The sequence below is a fragment of the Antennarius striatus genome, chromosome 24 (genome assembly GCF_040054535.1).
Source record: "Antennarius striatus isolate MH-2024 chromosome 24, ASM4005453v1, whole genome shotgun sequence".
Classification (NCBI taxonomy): Eukaryota; Metazoa; Chordata; class Actinopteri; order Lophiiformes; family Antennariidae; genus Antennarius; species Antennarius striatus.
In genome coordinates this window covers 4,410,433-4,430,595 of record NC_090799.1, presented here as the reverse complement: position 1 = coordinate 4,430,595, position 20,163 = coordinate 4,410,433, and the positions used below count along the sequence as shown (strand labels likewise).

General features: G+C 43.1%; 1 protein-coding gene and 1 long non-coding RNA gene across 5 annotated transcripts in view; one reads left to right on the top strand and one right to left on the bottom strand.

Moving 5' to 3' along the window:
* The first annotated feature begins 7,127 nt into the window (after positions 1-7,127).
* On the top strand, positions 7,128-20,154 carry LOC137591170 (uncharacterized). The gene is made up of 3 exons (XR_011034614.1): positions 7,128-7,192; positions 16,343-16,454; positions 19,618-20,154. It is a non-coding gene; the product is annotated as an uncharacterized lncRNA (long non-coding RNA).
* Positions 11,210-20,163, bottom strand: part of nrp2a (neuropilin 2a) — a 54,008-nt gene continuing 45,054 nt past the window's right edge. For 3 of the 4 annotated variants that reach the window (XM_068308981.1, XM_068308983.1, XM_068308982.1), the window contains exons 15-18: positions 19,602-19,698; positions 17,521-17,553; positions 12,892-12,954; positions 11,210-12,787 (exon numbers count right to left, since the gene is read on the bottom strand). In XM_068308981.1, the coding sequence (XP_068165082.1) occupies positions 12,483-12,787; positions 12,892-12,954; positions 17,521-17,553; positions 19,602-19,698 (498 nt within the window). In that variant the 3' untranslated portion in view covers positions 11,210-12,482. Of the gene's footprint in view, positions 12,788-12,891; positions 12,955-15,006; positions 15,673-17,520; positions 17,554-19,601; positions 19,699-20,163 lie in introns of those variants that run through there. The other variant, XM_068308984.1, reaches the window with a different exon arrangement.

Here is a 20,163-nt window from a genome sequence, read left to right as displayed (position 1 = left end):
GCCGATCGATGACTCGACAATCTACCGTTTTTACCTAACAGCGTTCGATTGCTTGGCCTGAAAGTCGTCGCCCCCAAGAGGACGACAAGGGGTATGACATATGAGACAGGCGAGGAAAAAGCTGAGTAGATCAGTTTGAAACGCAGAACAAAATGTGTTACGTTGCTGAAATTTTACTGAAACTGTTTATTTTGAAGTAGAAGCATTGTTAAGCTTCATTAGTGGGTTTTTATTGCCTTCTTTATCGAGTTGGGAACATCAGTTAAATTGTGCATAAATCAGATTAGTGACGCTCATGGAGAGAATATCAAGAGTGTGCGGAGGAGTATTTCAAACGAAAGGATAGGAATTTTTAAGAATCTAAATAAATTCTTTGACAATTATTACTTTGAAAATTCAGTATGTGTTAAGATGTTCACAGTTTTGATGTCAATCGTCATGAAAATACAGAAAACCATTAATTGAGAAGGTTATGTCCACATTTAGAGTAGGTGTGGATTCCATTCAATGGCTTGTAACAAGTCTGATAAAAAAAGAACATGCAGTAACAGAAAACGGACAATAGGTGGCAGTAAATACTAAGGGGTAATCAGGAGAGCAGATTATGTCTGAAACAATGATTTCACTAAAATCTCCATTACCAGACACACATACTACTGCTGGAAATGTCATATTATACGTAATGTAAAGCAATATAATTACCAAGGGTTTGTAATTTCATTGCTATATTAGGGTGAGTGAAGGCTGATTAACAGTGAGAAACTTGACAAAGGTGTACCTCTTCCACTGAAAAGAGTCATTTTCAAGTCAAAGGAACATAAAAAGAACATCGTCTCTCAGTGATGAGGGGGTTTAAGTCAAGAGCTTTCCCATCAAACTGTAAAGTCAAGGTTTAGTACAAAGACGGGAAGAAAATCAAAAGCCAGCTGTCACATCCGTCCTTCCTATGAGGATGAATAAAAGACTGCTCAGAAAAAGGTATGTGTACCTGCATACGAAAAAAGAAAAAAATTGGCAAGCATATCCTGATGGGATATGCGTAAGAATTAGAAAAAAAAAACCCCCAGTGAAAGAGCTTGTGATGTCTTGTGTGAGAGCACACACACACATACACACACACAAACACGCACAGAAGCTGGGATGAAAAAAGGAGTAAATCTTATCATTTAGAGCTTCACAATGGGCAAAAAGAGCTGCTAATCTGCTTCATCTCCCCAGCTCTTTTGTGAGAGTGGAAATGGACCTTCTGTCCATCGGCTGCTTCTCTCCCTGCTCTTTTGTCTCCCGGTGGATGTGATGACCTGCCCATCACATCCCTCATCTCTCTCGTCTTTTGTGGGTGCCTCTACCTCAGCATACAGTCTCAGCTGGAGCCCTATAAGTCCTTTAGGTGGGTCTTTTCTTGCATTGAATCCCACCATTTCTTTCTTTGTCATTTACGTTTCTTTGTCCACCTGACACATGGATGGTAACAGGCAGGGATAAGACGGATGTGTATGGCAATCTAATCCCTTGATTTAAGCAGCAAAGACTGTCAGTGGTGTACGGAATGCTACGACCAATCTCATTAGCGCTAAGGGCGATCAATGAAGCTTTAGCTTCTGCTGAATGTAGCATTCAGTTGAAGGATTGAGCTTTGCGAATTCACTTCTTACCAGGAGCTCATGTCAGATGACCTTTGCTACCTTTAATACGAGCAAATCACCCATGATTCTTTGTGAGGAGACTGGCTAGCAAGTGTGGAGACAGGCTATTCATATGGAGGATATGGGCTGGCAAGCATCAACCTTCACTGTTGTGCGACTATTGTTTGAAGAGACAGGCTTATCTGGCAGAGACAACCCATGGTTAAAATCACAAACACATCTTCCTGGAAAGTTCCCGGTTTATATATTAGACATTTTCAACCTGTTTCATCATTATGGTTCTTCTTGAGATGTCAACTCTTGGAAAGACTTTCCATTTGGTCTGTTTTGAGTTGGAACTTTGACAGCCTCACCATTGCATCCAATGCAAGCCTGATCAACCACCTATTCTGAGTGTAAAGAGAGCAGAACAGGAGCTAACACCTCCTGTAAAGTCGCTTTTGATCAACATGGGGGGCTATTGCACTCAGCTGCACCCTCTCCAATCTTGTATACATGTGGAGATACAAAGGTGGAGGTGGATGAGCAGGAGGTGAGCAAGAGGTGAAAAAGGCAGACAAGAGAGGAGTATATGTGTGTGTGTTTTTCTGTGTATATGTGTGTGTGTTTGAGAGAGAGATACCACAGGCTAGAGGAACCAGATTGCCGCCCCGTTACCATCAGTGTGTGGGCGAAGCTGTCACAGATACAGAGGCAAAGAGGTAATGTTAGAGAGGATGCAGAGCCCTAAAGTAACTTATCTGCACACTTCAGGCGACGGACTGGAAAACCAGCAGCAGACACACAAAGAAACACACATTTGAAACATAAATAAATACAAACATGTTGAGTTTTTTTGGATTGCTCTGTAAAATAAATAAATAAATAAATAAAGACAAAAACAGGGTTCTTACATGCCAGAGTGGCACCTCTGTTAAAATCTTCTATTTATAGACTTCCATACCATGATTATAATAATACCAGTGGCTCCAAAGTGTTGTGTGCTCAAAAATGAAGACAGTTGTGTGTCTCTACACAAAGGAACATCTGACAAAACCCCCCCCAAAAAACTAAAAAGGAAGATATTAAGCTTGATTGTTCTGTTGCAGAGAGTTTTGTAAATCTGCGCTTAATAAAATTTGTTTTGTTGATGTGAAAACAGGCATAGCAGGAATCCACTCAGCTCAGGGAATAAAAGAAATGTAAAGACAACTGCAGGTATCATCTGCTTAACTTTTTCAAACTCATGGAACACCCCTGCTTTTAATCCAATTGATGACTCCAACAGACCAGGAATAAAGAGGTCATGTCACGTTAAAAGCAAGACGTACTGTTATAAAAAAAATCATCAATTTCGGATAATTTCAAACTCGTATGTAACATATGTGTCAGGAAGATGAAACTTTATCTTGAAGATACATTATACAGATATAAAGATATTCTAATGTTTCTAATAAAACATAGTTTCAATTCAACAGAACAAAATATACAAACAATTTATTCATGGATCTCAACTTCTGATCAACTCCTCTTTGACCCGAAGCCCATCCCTCCGCAAAATTCCACGAAAAACTGTGAATAAAGTTCTGTGATATCTGCACAAACAGATCGACCAAAAAGCCTGTTTGAAATAGAAACGCTACAAATATTTATTTTTGTTTCTGACAGAGAAAAATTAATTTGAGGGTTGAATTCTGTTATACCAAGATATTGGTACCGAAAGTGAAATATTCTTTTTCTTTTTTAATCAGAGACTTGGTTTGGAGCCCCAAAAAAAGCACCTGATTCATCACACACTCGCAAGAGCGAGAGAGGACACAATTACCACACATGCTCAGTGCAACTTATCTGTAACAACTTTAAATAATAGAGATGAAGTGAGATGTATTAAAAGAGCTGTAAGTGCTTCTGTGAAAGATGAGGAGGAGACACTTTCCTCTGCTACAGCAGCTCCGTATCCGGACCGACTTCCACATTGTGATACTTTTAAAAGATGCTCGCTCTTCTCCGGGCTGGAAGGTGATGATTATGCTCCGGCGTATTACTGAGAGGACTGCCATCTATTGTGTGTACATGTGTGTGTGTGTGTGTGTCGGTTTGGATGCTATGCATGTGTTGATTGCATGGAGGTAATGCTCTCCTCAAGGCCTGAGTGTGCTTCTATAAGAAGGAGAGCAGGAGGCCTTATGGGGAGCATCTGGAGACGAGCGGGGGCAGGTTATTTATTTGGCTGGAGGTCGTGGGAATACGGGAAGTAAGTTTTTGCTGATGAAGAAATGATGCTCTCAGACACACTGTAGTGTCAGTGTCAGTGTCAGTGTTTGTGTTAAAAGCTACCACTTTGGTGGGAAAGATGGAGATGCAATGAAAAAAACGTATGCCGCCTTTAAACTGTGGCTTTATGTACAGAACATAATAAACATTTGCAATAGTGTGACCAGTCAAAGCTGGATGAGACATTACAGCAGGAAGGTTCACTGTGTTGGCTGGGAAAATAAAAAGTAAAAAAAAACCCCCCAAAACATTTTCAACACAAATTGGCGGAAAAAACAGGCAAAAAGCAGCACAAGAGTGAATTTATGCGCATAATTTGCAAAAGCTTTTGTATTTTCGTTTCTCTATATGGAGAAGGCAATCTAGTCAATATTCTTCATATTTTTTGGTGGAGAGACAGAGAGAAAGAGAGAAAGATGCTATAATTTGACCTGCTGAACTCGCTCTGTTTAATATGCCATACTCCATATAACACCCATGCTAATGCTGTTCCTGCAGCCGCACTTGTTTCCATAACAACTAAATGTGAAGGAGACGGGGCCTCTCACCAAAAACTCACAGCATCCCGGGTGGGAGGACGCATGGGAGCTAAAAGCGTGCATGTGCGCAGACACACACACACACACACACACACACACACACACACACACACACACACACACACACACACACACACACACACACACACACACACACACACACACACACACACACACACACACACACACACACACACACACACACACAGCTAATGCAAAAACAAACCCACAAACAAGTCCGTACATGCAAAAGATATCCATGAATGCGTGAAGGTGTAACAATAGTGCCACACACCGGCTTGTGTGTGTGTGTGTGTGTGTGTGTGTGTGTGTGTGTGTGTGTGTGTGTGTGTGTGTGTGTGTGTGTGTTCAGAGCAGAGGGCAGGTGGTGCATGATCCTCAGGGAGTTTTTACTGTTGCAAATAATCCCACGATGACGCCAAACAGTTTCAGCAACGACGATATTGATTTGATATTTGCAGGAATTTTTTTTTGTCGATGGATTCAGGGGCGCGCTTGTTTCTCCTCCCAGCGGAAACTCCAGCACTACATCTCTGTGTGTGGCCTTGGTCATGGGAGGAAGGCCTTAGTGCGGCTTGCTTATACTACTGCAATGTGTTTACTCGGCTCCCTGCTTGTGCCCCAGTGGCCTGATGCTGTTATGTCTCCAAGGGCCTAAACTGTAGCTTGAGAGCGCCTGATAAACAAATGGAGCACCCCCCTTTTTCTTCGCTGATGCATGGTTTATTTGCAAAAACGATTTTGCACGGCATATTTTCTCTTCTTGCTGCTTCTTCTGTAAATCTCTTCACATTTTCTGACTATAACCGAGCAGGAGCGGCGAAACTTGCGGGTGCATGACGATTTCAAGTCCACGCTGCTTAAGATGCACCTCTGCCACGTAATAACTCAGGCGCGAAAAAAAAAACAAAATGAAGAGGAATAAATCTCCAGAACACTCACTGCAAATGTCTCGCGAATGTACTTCTGTGACATCATTCAGCCGGAGCTTGAATGTGTGTTATCAAGTGTTTGTGTGTGTGTGATGAGGATGGGGGGAAAAAAAGAGAGAGAGGGGGGGGGGACTGGAAGGTTGGCGGTTTGAATGATGTTTAAATGGAGCTCAGCAGAGCTGAATGAGGCTGTAAATCCGCCTCCTCCTGGGTGCAGCTACTCACAGCGCCATGATACAGAACTATCAGCAGGAAAAGGATGTCACCGCATTATTGTCACACGCAAAAACACCCACATGCACACACATACACACATGCACATACACACTATTTCAGTCTCCTACAAGGCGTAAGCACCATCAACAGAAACCCACTCAGAGGATTGAGGATAGACGTGGAGCTCAGAGCTCCATCCCACATTAACCAAACACAAAGGACTCTCCTCTCCAGAGGCTTCACATCCACGCCGTCCTCACTGGAACACGATCTTCCTGTGCTACATCACCGCTCATGATGAAAACAAGACGGTCGCTGACCCACAATTTCATGCTGTAATCAAAATCAGTGTGAAAGACGGTAGCATGGGTTTTCAACAAAAGCAGAAATGTTCCTTCGTAAACACGCGTTTGTAGAGAAGCTAATTTGATTCAGACGAGGAGATGCATGTGCAAAGTCGGAGAGACTTATTCATCTATTTTTTTATTTTTTTTGAAGGGTAGAACTGTCGGTTATTTTGAAACAGATGGGTCTCAGAGAAAGATTGGATTTGATTATTGCCTAGGCGGCATACGCAGTGAAAGAACGCTAATTTGAAGAGAAAGTTATGAGAAGGCCATTTCAATTACTCTACAAGCTAAATTCGGGTACCAGCTTCACATGACAGATGATTTTCTATTATTTTTCCTTCCGTCTTCCTCTTTAATGATGAGTGAATCATGATGCGTACAGCTGTTTATCTGCTTGTTTGTCAGATCTGCCCCAGCTGCAGTCAGCAAAGCGCCATGCTTTTGTCATTGTTAATTGATTACCACTTTTCAAGAACCACAACTTTGTTTTTCATTCTATTATCCACACGTTTGTTTGGATAATAACAGGCTTGGCAACTCTTTTGACATCATTTGACAGATTGGGAGTAAAGAAGTATCACGATGCCAACGTCAAGCAGATTATCGGAGAAGCTGTAAGATGTTTTGTCCAAGAATGTTGAAATCCTGACAACCTGTCAAGTAGGACTGCTATGCTAACAGCTCTTCCTTCACTCCTCTTGTGATTGATGGAGGTATTTTTAGCATTTCTCCCTCAGGTTCAGGAGTTGATATTGAGTATGGTTTCACAGAAATTATTTAATCTGTTTGGAATTGGGTCGTGTTCAAACTTTTAAGAACTATCAGTTATTCCATCGAGCATCAACCAGCCCAGTCACCCCTTAAAATACAACACATTAGAATTTGTGTTTATTATTACAGTATTATTATTACAAATAATTACTATTATTTTTAATAATCATCATTATTATTATCAGTAGTTGTATTGCTATAATTAATGCAATACTGTAATCTTCCTATTATAATTATTGTTATTGTGTTTTCACATGTCTGATTTTCTCTTCCTCCTTCCTCTCCCTTTAACTATACTCCTCATCTCTCTCTTGCTCTTCCTCTCTCACCCATTGGTTAAAGCTGAGGCCCCGCCCACCTCGGGTCCTTGATCTGCTTGAGGTTTCTGTCTGTTAAAAAGCTATTTGTCCTCACCACTGTCTTCTTGTTCTTCTCTTTGGATATGATTTTTTTTGTTTGTGGAGGTAAGAGAAAAGTCTTTTCTCACAATTACGTCTTTATTCTGAATTTTTAAGCATTGTCATGAATAACGTGGCCGAATTTCAGCCAGGATTCACTTCCATTATAATTTTTCAAACACTAACTTAATTTACTTAACAACGGTGTGAAACTGAACTACTATTTCACAAACACAAATAAGCTTTCAAAAGGCGAGCTAGCATGTGAAGCTGGTGACTGTATGTTTGAACTAATGACTATAACAAACTCAAGTGTTATCCAACATTAACTAGGGTAGTTAACAACATGTCGATAATCACTTTAGCTCAGTGAAAGCAGCCGGTAAGTGCTCTTTCAGATGTTAACACAAACTAATGTAGGGGAGCGGACCTCACCATAATGCTCCTGTTGGGGATGGAAACACAAGGTGCTTCTGCATTAAACGGAGCAGGCGCTCGCGCAATGTTCCGCATTCTGTTACATCAGAATCATCATAATCCAAGATTGCGTAAATTTTTTGAGATTGCATAATCTCAGCAATGCATTTATAATTTGCCATTGAAACATTTGCCTCTATGTCTCTGCAGGAAATCATTGTAGACATTTTCAAAAAGAATAAAATTAGTTTCATGTTTTCAAGATGAAGGGTTCTTATTCCATCAAGGTCAGATGCACAATCATGCAACATTAATGAAAGTGAAAAATAATTAAGGGTATGGACTCTGTGGCTTGGATCCACTCCAGCAGAATTAATGGCTTCTTCTTTGGCCTTTGCTGCTCCCATCATCCGAGTTTCATGAAAATCAGGTAAATACTTTGTCGTTCCTGTAAGGAAACAAACCTAATCGAAGCACAACACTTCCTAAATAATTTTTAAGTCAGTTATATATTTACAATTCTGGTCTCCGACATCAAACACACAACAAACTGACAGATGGTTCAAACCCACTGCGAGAGGCTTCCCGTCACGTCTGATAGAAATTTCGTGTTCTATATAGGGCAACTGTGACTGTCAATACACCAGCCCCCAAGTGGAGCGAACAGGTGGCCCACCACATAGGGCCACTGGCCACACGCTGTGTGTCCACTACAAAACTTCAGTGTTGAAGTAATGGTTCTGTATGATGAAAAATGAGCTCCAGCGCTGTACACCCAAACATTGCTGCTGTGCAAACTCAGTTTGAGGTATTAGCTTCACTTGAGTAACATCCGGAAGCATCACATCACCCACAGCTTCCTTTTATCAAATTAATTTCTTCTGTGCTGCTTCACAAAAACACGAAACTGGCCTAGTTTGGTGATCGGAATCAAGCTTTTTGCATTTTCATTACTTCCACTGTGTATTTTTTTTGGATCCTCCGGTTGTGGGGAGATGTTACTGTCATGGAGGAAGGAAAGTGATGGTCTGCCTGATGTTTACACAAGACTTTTGCATTTGTTGTCTTTGGCTGTATCATCACTGGCAGGCACGTTGGCACAGAGCCCCTCTCCTTCCTCCGTACGGACTCGGACCCTCTCGAGTCCGACCCATATATGTGCTTTGAACCTCTGGCAGGCCTGACAAGATTATCTGGGCCTCCTTCCCAGAGAGACCACTGGGATGTGGGTGCATGATGGAGATGTGTGCGCCTGCATGAAACAACCTCTGCATGTGTATTAGTGTATGCAACGCCGCTGCAGTTTATGACAGCACTTTGGATGCTGTTGAAAGAGATGGAAGGTTCGGTCTCCAGGTGATTCGACTTCAGACTTGAGGTGCAAAGAGGAGGATCTGAAGGATTTTAGAATTTATGATCTCTGAAGCTCTCCAGGGAAGCTAAGGTATACTTCTTTTTTAATGAAATTCTGAAAAATTACATTAGAAGAGGGTTAAAACAAGAACGCAACCATTCGTCACCACGATAGCACGCTGTGAAGAACCTCTGTGCTGATATTTACAGGAAGTAAAGAGTGATAAAGTTAGAAAATCTAACAAAGTTTTCTCCCTAACTGTGAGGACTAACTTGACGCCTGCTTGCGCTCTCTTCCATCTTGATTGCGTAGTCCCCAGATCAATTAACTGTGTGTTTTAGCCACTTCCTGTAGCTCGACCCTTAAATCAGCTCCCTCCGCAATCTGGCCTATCGATTTACAGGGTGCCAGAACCTTTCCTTTGAAGGCCGCCATGGCTTCAGAGGCAAAAAAAACTCTCAGATCTGACGGCTAAAGCAAAGGGCCCCTGCAGTGTGCCGTTACAGACTGATAAAAACTTAGAAAAACAACATTTGGGTAACACACACACTCCTGGGGTGAAAAAAAAGAATAATTTGGTTGTGAAAACAAGAGGCGGTATGGAACAATGACAATCTGGCTCCTTTGGTAATTTCCTGTCGGCGTTCATTCCTGTGATGTGGTCGTGACTGTTCTGCTGGGATCAATCAAACCTGTGAGCAGATGGCATTCGCACTCCTCCAGCAGACTGGGGATTGTCTGTATTTTTTTTTCACAGGCGGTAATTGGCCTGCTATGTCACGGACTGGCGCTCGCTAACAGTCACTGCCACTGTCGCTGTGCAGCGACAACATGTGTCATTCCGCCTTGTATGGACCGTAATGTGGTTCCTGTGCTATAGGCTCCATTTCAAATAAGTCCAATGTTGTGCTAAACATCGTCATAATTAACAAGCTATGGTGACAGGAAGGAAAATCGCAAGTAAGGAGCGCACACAAGCTAAGAAACGCAACATTAGCTCCAATACACACATTAATCTTCTGAGACTTGACTGTAACAGCTAACGTAAGCCCCTGTGCTGGCATTCGGGAGACCCCTTAGAGTTAAAGATATCACACTGTGGATCTGGAGCTGGCGTGTGTGCCGAGGTGAGGAGAGCTTGTGTGGATAAATGGAACCATGTGTGTGTGGGAGAACCAGTGAGATGTATGAGAGAGAAACCAAGTAATTGCATGTGTACAGTATGGGTCTGTTTGTGTGTGTGGCTGAGATGGCGGGCCCTTCAAAGCTTTGATGTTGAAGCTCCTAAATGAGGGCCACCAGAGGTCCAGACTAATGGGACATCATGGGGAGATTAGAGACTAAGTGCAGCCGTCTGCCTGCACTGCAATGTATAATGTATGTATGTGTTTGACAGTGAAAGAGAGCGGGAACTCGAGATTCTGTGTGTATAATTAAAAGTGAAAGTTTGGCCATAAACTCTCAGATGTGTGACTTTGCAGGTAATTGGACGGGGCGTGTTTGGTGTGTCCTCAAGTATTAACAGGAATGTCACTTATGCTTCAAAAGTATTCCTGTTCATATAAATATTTTTCCAAGTAAAAAAGATAATCATGGCCAGTTTTTTCCTCAGTACGGTATAAATCCTTTATTAAATAATCATAACAATAATTATAATAACAATCATAAAAACAGCATTTCTGTACAAAGACCCCTTTTAAAACAACAACAGCAGTCTGAGCAGTGCGAAAGGGGGGGATCCTGTCCTTTTTTTTTTTTTTTTAAATGTTTGTTTGGTCCTCCCGGGCAAAAGGGGGCGCTGTAACTGTCACTATCAGTGTCAAATTACTGTATCTGATACTGGCTCCAAAGGCAAGCTGGATCCCCGAGGCTCCAAGGCACTTTGAAGAGAGTCAGTAGGGGGGGTCCAGAGATGCGGACCTCAGAGGAGAGGGATGGACGGATTGTGTGTGCATGCATGTGGCGATGGCCAATGAATGACTTGTTGGGTGCAAATGGGCGAGTGGTATGTATGTCCATACACCTCACTTCCTCAGCAGCAGAAATAGTTCCCTTCATGAACTGTGGGTGCTTCTTAGTGTGTCCCTCGCTAATAGAGCAGGTGTGTATCCATGTTCTGTATACACAACTGTATATACAAGTGAAGAAATGTGTGCATGTGCATGAATGTGGAATGTAGAGACTTCTCTCACCCCCACCTCCAACAACGTATGAGTCCATTCAGAGCGTCAGACACTCTATCGGATCAGTTTCCGTAGAATCCCCAAACTTGGTGTGCGAGAGTCGACATGAAGATCTGGTGTGATCTGTACGTATGCGTGGGGTGTGGGGGTGGGGGTGGGTTAGGTCCTTTAAATCATGGCTTTTGAGGTTCACACATGAAGAGAGATGGTGATGGATGCATCCTCTCTCGTCATGTAGTTGCCTCAGCGTTCCTTTTTCAACATTTCTGCGAGCAGCTTGCTTTTAAGGCTTGCTGTGTGACACAGTCAGTGAAGAAGAGCAGTTCCTGCCTCTGCATTCTGCTCTTGACTCCATTTTTTTGTCATTTGTGAGAAGACACTGAGATCATTGCCCCACATCAGAGAGTAAGGGGGAATTTTACTACTCAGTCACAGTCTGTCTCACTTTCTTTGTTACTGTTTATTCAATGATTTGCCCTTACCAGCAATCCATAGGTTGCACCGACCGAAGCTCCTTGACCTTTCACCATTAACCACAATGTAAACATGACCTTCTCTTTGACAGGAACCAGTAACAACACTCTCTGACAACTAAATCTAACAATAACTCTCTCTGTCATGTAAAGAATGTGTTTAAATGCGCCCCCCCCCCGTCCCCACCTCTAAACACACACACAATTTCTTTGCCTCTTTTTTCTACTTATCGGCCATCATAATCTGGCAATGGGCCAGAACTAAAACATTAAACAGAAAAAGAGTGACTGAAAGACAAGCCTGATGGACGTCAATGACTAAATTACTACAGAATACCAGGAACTAAGAGGATAACTGAGGCTGGTAGGAAGCAGAATCTACAACGGAACTAAAAAAGCCAACGTGCCACACAAAGGAGCTAAGTTCTAGGCCACTGTGTTCACATGTGATCCAAAAAGACGCTTTCTAAGCATGTTTCTAACCTACCACCTTTCCAATACAACGTGTTCTGACTCAGTATGTGTAGCTTACAGCATCCAGCTTCAAAAGTAGACCTCTTACAAATCTATGATGCATTTATAAACACTTTTGGTGAAGCAGGAATCTGTAACTGATATGTGTAGATATTTTTGAGGCCTGCGATGGAACCACTGATCTGGACACCAGTCTTTCTCTCATCGGTTCCTTTGCCACAAAAACTACCAACACTGCACTGTGTCATGTCTTCCTAGAAGAGTTCTGACATGAGCTAAAAGTGGCTTTTCTTGTTGTCCTTGCATTCAAAAATCCAGACCACAGAGGAAGTAAACTGAGATTGAAGACGACTGGAGGGAATGGAAAAAAATAGTGAGAGGTTTTTTTCACAAAACGGCTGCATCTCTCGCTCTTGGTCCGGCTCCCTTTGCGTTTTCCTCCTTCCCCGACCTCCTTATGCCTCGGTGCAGCAGCGCTGTTGGTTCAGTTTGACCTTGTGCTTGAGGCCGTCGTATAGTTCGAAGTTGTAGTTCTCCAGGGTGGTGGAGGAACGCGACGAGAGGCCGCTGTAGGAGCAGGTGCAATACAGGAGGAGACCAGCGCAAACGGCGCCGAGCAGGACGCCGAGGGAGCTCATGACGATGATGGTGACCAGGATGGGGTCCAGGGTGTACAACCATGAGTTGTCCTTCTCGGAGACGCGAGTCACTGGAGGCTCTGACGATGAGGATGTTGTGCTGCACTCAGGGAACTGCAAACCTGTGGGAGGGAAGCAGTTAAGCTTGAGAAAGAGGAGTGAGGCTTATATTGATTTTTTAAGGAAAGGATAGAAATGATGAGTTTGGGAAGAGGTTGTGCTTTACCTCCACCTAGAGGGTCTCTGCCACTGAAAAGTCGTCCATCTCCAAAATCAGTGGGTGTCTTAACTGTAAAAGAGAAGCACAAGGAAATGGTCTTTAAGCACAACCAAACGTCAATATTATTAGAATTATACAGTAAATTCATTGTTTGTGATGCTAAAACAAGGCGCTAACATCTCCAATAGGTCTGGTTATCAGTTTGCTGAATCACAGGGATATTTACTGATAAATATTCCAAATATTCACAGGCACAGATTCGCATTCACACACAAGTGTAGAAAAATATGACTTTATTAATAGAGAAAGACCATTGTGATACATTCCTGCCAAACACACAGTCGTCACGTAGCATACTGATGATATAAGACTGTTCATTCCAGGTGACTAAAGATGCAAACATGTCATCAACAAATAATCATCATCACCGTTAAAATCACTGACACTGTTGCTGTCAAGTTTAAGAGTGGTGTAAAGATGATCTAAAGGGAAAAAAAAAAAGAAGAACACCTAATGACAACATTTAAGAAGCGCTTGTGATAGTCTCGTTTTCGGTGTGAACTGAAAAGTGATATGCACGTGTGTCGGAAGTGTGTGGAAAATTCGCGACGGCTGCAGCACTTTTAGTCAAGACAAGTAGCTCGAGTGCGAGTTGTGTTGTCATTTCACTGTGTGTGCATTTGTGTGTATTAGTGTGAGTTTTGCGAGCTTGCTGTTCTTGGCAAGCCTGCAGGAGTGGGAGTAACTGCTTGGCAAGGCACACGTCTAGATCTGGAGGTCTTTGATGACCAATGGCGTTATCAATGCTGTTTCCAGGGCAACTAAATTTGGCAGCAGATTTGGCGACGGAGGTGCAGTGGATGGGAGGGGAAAGTGCTTACCGCAGCCTTAATAAATGTTATCTGTCCATTAACTAATTACAACTATTAGAGGCTTGGAGCGTAACGGTGTTGAGATGGACTAGTAAGGGTGTCCAATCCCTCTTTCCCCAAGTTGATTTAAAAGCACAGATTGTGACCATGCCAAAATAAGCTTTTTTTCCCTCCCCACTATACTTTTCCGCAGAGAAAAGTCCAGCTTTCTAAACTGTGGCAACAAATTGAGCCGCTTTCTGCTGAGCTGCAGTCTAGTAAGTGATGGATATTTGCTGGTGAGATTGGTCACAAAAGCTCATTCAATCAAGGGTGTTAGATCTCACTGCGTCTGTACAAACTGATGAGAGACAAATCAGTGTAATGGAGTAAAATAAAAATAGATTTTTAGATCCCAGATATGTTAAATATTAGTAAGAAGTGCATTAGCTGTATCTTATTTTAATATTGATAGCCTATTCATGGTATTATGGCACTAAAGAATAAACCGTCTTGAGGTTTTCTTGGATCTTTCACAAGGGTGCACATACACAGAAAAGAGCGCTTATGGCTTCCACCTGGTCCAGTGGCATTGTGGAATTTGTTGGAGTGTAAAACGCAAAATACGTGGTGCTGGCAAGCAGCTGTGTCTATCTAAGACCCCAAAAACGGCGAGTACAGATTTCCACGGACAAAACACAAGAAGGGTTCTGGGTGGCTTTCATTTCCGGCCAGCTCAAAGACGTGTCAAACAAGGGGAGTGGGTGGTATGGGGCGTAAATGGAAGTGGAACAACGTGCTCTATTAAGCCACAGGATTGAGACACTGAACATGGAAGATGGCTGCATCCGTCACCAACTGATGCCTTTATCTGGAGGATAAGATGTTCAATCAGAAAAAGCTGGCTATCTCCTCTCATGATGCAGGACTGAAGGAAGGATTTGCATTCCTTTGTTTTGAATGTGCACATGCTCTGTTGACAAGGACTTATGGAAGGAGTTCTCTCCTCCGTGACACCCTCACTTTTTGAAACAACTCATATCACAGCCATCTTGTGTTATTACAGAGATACTAAGCTTTCTCTTCTGGAGCTTGCCAGACAGCGAGCACACCGAATGCCTTTTGGCTTCACAATTTTCTCCTTTCTCTCTGTCAGCACTGCGAAGCTCGTCGTGTCTCTGGGGTCTTGTTTTAGCCTGTGGTTTGGCAGCTTCTAGTTGGCTCTCGCAATAGAACCAGCTTGACCCCCCACCCCCCCACCCTCCTCTTACCAGCCCACACATGTCTGTGTGAGTGTGTCCATGCTGGGGTCATTTCAGGAGGACTGTTGGGTGTATGAGGAGCCAGAAGGCACTCAATGGTCCAAAACAAGCTGTTCGGATAAATAAGTTAACTCAGATTTCAGTCCTCGCATCTGGAACAGCATCGTGTGAAGAAGAAAACAGCAACCAAACTACGTCCGTTAAAGATGGAGCCACAGAGAGCATAACGTTTCACTTGGCAGTTTCATGACAATGTCTGCGTCGTCACCCTTGCAACACAGGGAGGGGGGGGGGGCTTGTCAAGTGGACGTCCTGTCAGTCTTGCCACACACAGCCATTGACATCATAAGTTGGCGTCCTGCTCTGCCGAAGCACAACGCAGCTAAGAACATCTTTTCAGCAGAGGGTACGGTGTCGGTCCCGGCTGTCCAACCTCACTGTCAGGACTGGCTCCACCCCTGGGGTGGCCATACTGGAGGACCAATTAGAATACTGGAAGCACTGTGAGGAGCTGTGATAGGTGACTGACAGCTGGCTCTTCTTGGTGGCCAGGTGTTGTCGGCAGCAACAGAGGGCTCTGACCAAGATGGCCACTGCCAGGAGAAGAAGGGCGCCCCCGGCGGCCATAATGTAATACCAGTGGATGGGCAAGGGAGGCACAGGAACGCCTCCCCCTGGTGGAGAGATACAGAATAATTGGCCAGCGGGAAAAGAGAGGAGTGGTATTTGGTTATTTTCTACATTTAACTCGTTATCTTATTTCCATATTGGTCTTTATCAAACAAACAGCAGGCGTGCATCTCATATGAGCATGCACAAGCATGCTAGTTGCAAATAAAATAATTATCCAAGGCCAAAAAAAAAAATTAAAAAAAATCAAATACATCCATTCTTCTCATGTGCCTTGGGATGCAGTTGGACAAGTTTTCACACCAAGAGATTTGGATTTTAAATCAGTTCAATGGTGATCCAATCCAATGTGATCCAACTTAATTTTTTTTTTTCCAAGATCTGGTGAAATTACTTGGTGTGAAATGAAAGCCAAAATAATTAGTTATATAAGCACCCACACACAGTGAATCAAGGAGCTTCCTCTTCCTGTTTCGCACTGGCACAGGAAGTTCTCAAACTGCCCCCTGATTACATCGCAGAACCATGCAAGAATCAGTCAGACACCACATGGGAATCCATTGTTCCAGGTCTCTCTCTGTTTGAGCTGAAGCTGGTTTGGGATTTCTTATTTAGCCTGCTTGAGTTAGCAGATTTGTTTTTGAGTACAAAATTCATCCAGTTCTCTGTTCTTGGGTTTTCATTTTCTTTTCTTTTTTTTTTCTCATGCATCAGCCTCCTGGCCAGTCCTCTCCTCCTCCAAAGCCAAGCTCTGTCTCCTTGGAGACTATCTCCGCAGATCCTCTACAGTGCTGCTCCTGGGTTCAACCCCACTTTAAAATTCCTGGTAAAAACCATTTACAACCCTTCCGAAATCCTTCCACTCAACTAACGGAATCTGATATGTATAAAAATGAATCCTTGAGGATGATGACAAAGTAAAAAAAAAAAAAAAAAAAAAAATTAAGCCCACTTCCACCATCCAAACTCAATCTGAAGAGTTGTACGACCAAGAAAATGTCACATTGAACTGGGGAAAGTGAAGCAGAGCTGAATATATCCTGATTTTTGGACCGTGTCACATAATTACGGAGGGAAATGGTGCATGCCCCTGCTACTTCACACTGCACACACTCATTAGACAGAGCTGAGTTAGGGAGGAGAGAGCGAGACACCCGTGCTTGCCGCTGCTCAGTCACTCTATCTGATTGCTTTCCACTGGGGACACTGGTGTGTATGTGCGCCGTGATATTAATGTGTGTGTTTGCGAGTGTTTGTCAAGGGTTAGAGACACGCTGTGAGAGTGTGTGTAAAGGCGGAGGAGTGGAAAAGCCAAAGAAGCGCACACACATCATATTCGCACTGAAACCCGCCAAGCTCTTATCTTATTGGGAGACATTATGAGATGCCAAAACACTAACATCAATCTCATTGAGTCCCACAGGATGCTGGAAATATTTTTCATGAGGCAGACAGTTATTTAAAACCCTTCAGGCTGTGTCAGGCAGCCTGGAACTGAGAATCTGTGGCTGTTTTCAAATATCTGACCTCATGAGGTGCGCTTGATTTGGCCTGCCTTGCACACAGATTTTGCTCTTTTGAGACTAATCTTTTATTTCTACTGAGACTGACAAGGCTAAAATGCTTGGCAGTCAATAATCTATTTTTAAAAAAAAGGTTAGAGTTTGAGAAATTCCTTTGGTATTTGTATTTTTTGAAAAAATACAAATACCAGGCTGGCTGCCTGATGCGACGAATCATTACCTTTAAAAAAAATTAACGCTGCTTTATTTGTCACAACCACAGCACTGATTTTGGGGTTGATTTTGTCGCTGTTTAGAGAACTAGCAAAAAATCCCAGGCTAGTGCATACCAACGGGCAGGAAGCAAGACCAGAGAGAAGTCAGACTCACCTGGATTTTCAGGAGGAAAAGCTGCGATGGGTTCTGCGAGGATAGAAAGAGTCGGGGGAGACATGGAGAGAATGAATGAGAAAGAGAGAGAAAAAGAGCGACTGTTAGATAACTTTAAATAAGAGCGAAAAGTCAGCCAAATGTCACCCAAATGTCACAAGACTATCAAACTCCTCCTGAGGAAATTTAAGTTAATTCCTTAGATAACTCAGATGAGTTATGGCATTTGCTCAGCTCCGTCACTATAATGCAATTTCAAACAGGAGAAATTGTGTGAGTTGGGGAATATATGTGTATGTGTGTGTGTGTGTGTGTGTGTGTGTGTTTGTGTGTGTTTGCAAAGTTCACGCATTTCAAGTTGTTTATCTGCAGAGCCAGTTAAACTGGAGAAACCAGGGCTTTTTTTTTTTTTTTTGGCTGGCTACAAATGCACAGAGCAGAAACTTCACTTTGAAGGCCCAGAATGCAAACACAAAGAGCGGCTGTGTATGTGCGTGTGTCTATGTTTGCGTGTGTGTGTTCACGTTTGCATGCGTCGGGGGGACGTTTGAAATAGGACGAAAGACGGAAGCTAACTTGGGACTCTGGCGCCTTTTGGCGGGAATTCTGACACACTGTGAAAAACTCAACTGCGTTGGGTGATAAGCGACAACCCAGAATGCTTTGGGAGTGGCAAAGGAGCAGAGTACGGGGAGAGAGGGTTGGGCTGTCATCTTTGCATTCCAAGCTTTAGACTCTCTCAAGACTCACGACGCACACGCACACGCACGCAAACACACACTTGCGATAAATTACACCCGATGTGGTCCGGCTGCAGAGCACACTGGACGTCAGTCAGAAGTGATGACGGCAGTTTTTTGGCTCTGAACCCTGGGTTCGGTCTCTGATCTGTTTAAGACCCTCTCCAAAGCCCCTGCTCGGGCCAGATTAAGGAGGCTATGCGGCGGCTCGGCTCACACCGGGCTAACCAGAAACTTGCTTGGGAAACAGCCTGTCTAGTAATTCCCTTTGACGGCTGGGGAAAAGCTCTGTTTACAAATACGACAGAGGAGAGGAGCGAAGGAGAGACGGAAGGGGAGGAGAGGAAGAGAAGAAGAGAAATCTAATGAAACATAGATTAGCATCGCTGGGGCCCACGGGGCGTTTATGGCCTAGTTTTATTCTTCTTCTTTTCTGTACTATTTTTTTTTTTTTTTTTTTTTGTGGAGGAATAAACGCTGTCCCTCCCACGTCTTTCTCTTTTCATCTTTACATTTGGAGGAGAGGATGCCTCTGAAACTGGGAGTGGAGGGAGGTGTTATTGCTTCATGTGGGTCACTGTTCAAGGACCTACAGGCTAAACCTGAAGAGTTGGAGGGGAAAATAGACGGACTGTGGTCGCACAATACTGCTGCCTAGAATATAAGAAAAAAATAAAAATAAAACACGAGATAGAAGTAAGAATATTTGGAGATATGGGCAAACATGTGCCACCATATCCAACTATTGTCCTGTAGTTCCACTTTCTGCCACTACCTCCGCCAAGCAGCACTGCTGCGTTTCTCCAACAGTCGTACAGTGGATCATCAACATCAACAGCTGACTGACTGTTGTTGTTGGATGGGCTTAAAAACTGTTCTTTGAGGTTGTTTTATTATTCTCAAGGATTAAATTATAAGGAGCAAAAGTTTAAACTAATCCGAATTTTAAAAAAATCACGTGGATCGCAAGCTTAACGGTAGACAGTGGAAGTATACGTACGGATTTTAATATATTATATGTTTCTATTCTTATTTATTGTACTTTTATTGGATTTTAACTGTTGTTTTTGTCACTTTAAATCACAATATTTTGAAAACCGATGTATATGAAATGTGTTCATATGTTGAGGACTAGCTGCAATCGTCTTTCTGAGGTCGTGCGAAATAAGTATTCAAGGTCAAATGAACGGGCGGCGTTTCGCCGTAAGCGAGAAAGACAAAAGCAATCAGGGTGGGTTATTAAATGATCACACAATGTTAAAACACAAATAACTAACTTTATGTGTGTGTGTGTGTGTGTGTGTGTGTGTGTGTGTGTGTGTGTGTGTGTTTGTGACTTACGTGTACACTCTTTAAGAGGGATGCTGGAACTCATCTGGATGTTGTCTATCCAGATGTGTCCTCCGGTGCCGTGCACAAAGAAACCCTCCATCACAACCTGCGACAGCCCGACAGGGAAGAGAAAGGAAGAGGAGGAGGAGGAAGACGGAGACAGGATGAAGGCGGGAGCAATGGAGAAAGGGGAACAAGTGGGAGGAGGAGGAAGAGAATGAGGATAAAAACTTAATACGGCGCCTGTGATTTCAAAGTTGCTATCCTCCTCCCCATCTCTGCCACTGACTTTTTTATGAGAACATTAACGGCTCATGATGTTTCTGACAAATGCACAGCTTTCCCCAAATAACATCAGAGCCAACAGAGACATGAAGTCCTGCATGTCAAGTTAGATCTGTCCTATGGTGAGAGAGGGGTTAAAAGTGAGGCTTCCATATGCTCTGAGATGAATGTGTCTCCTTCTAACCCGCCCTGATAAAGATATTAAAGCCACGTTCCTCTATCTGGGGAGACATATAATAAAACGCCTGACCCAGAAAACCATTTATCAACTAGACACACTTTAATC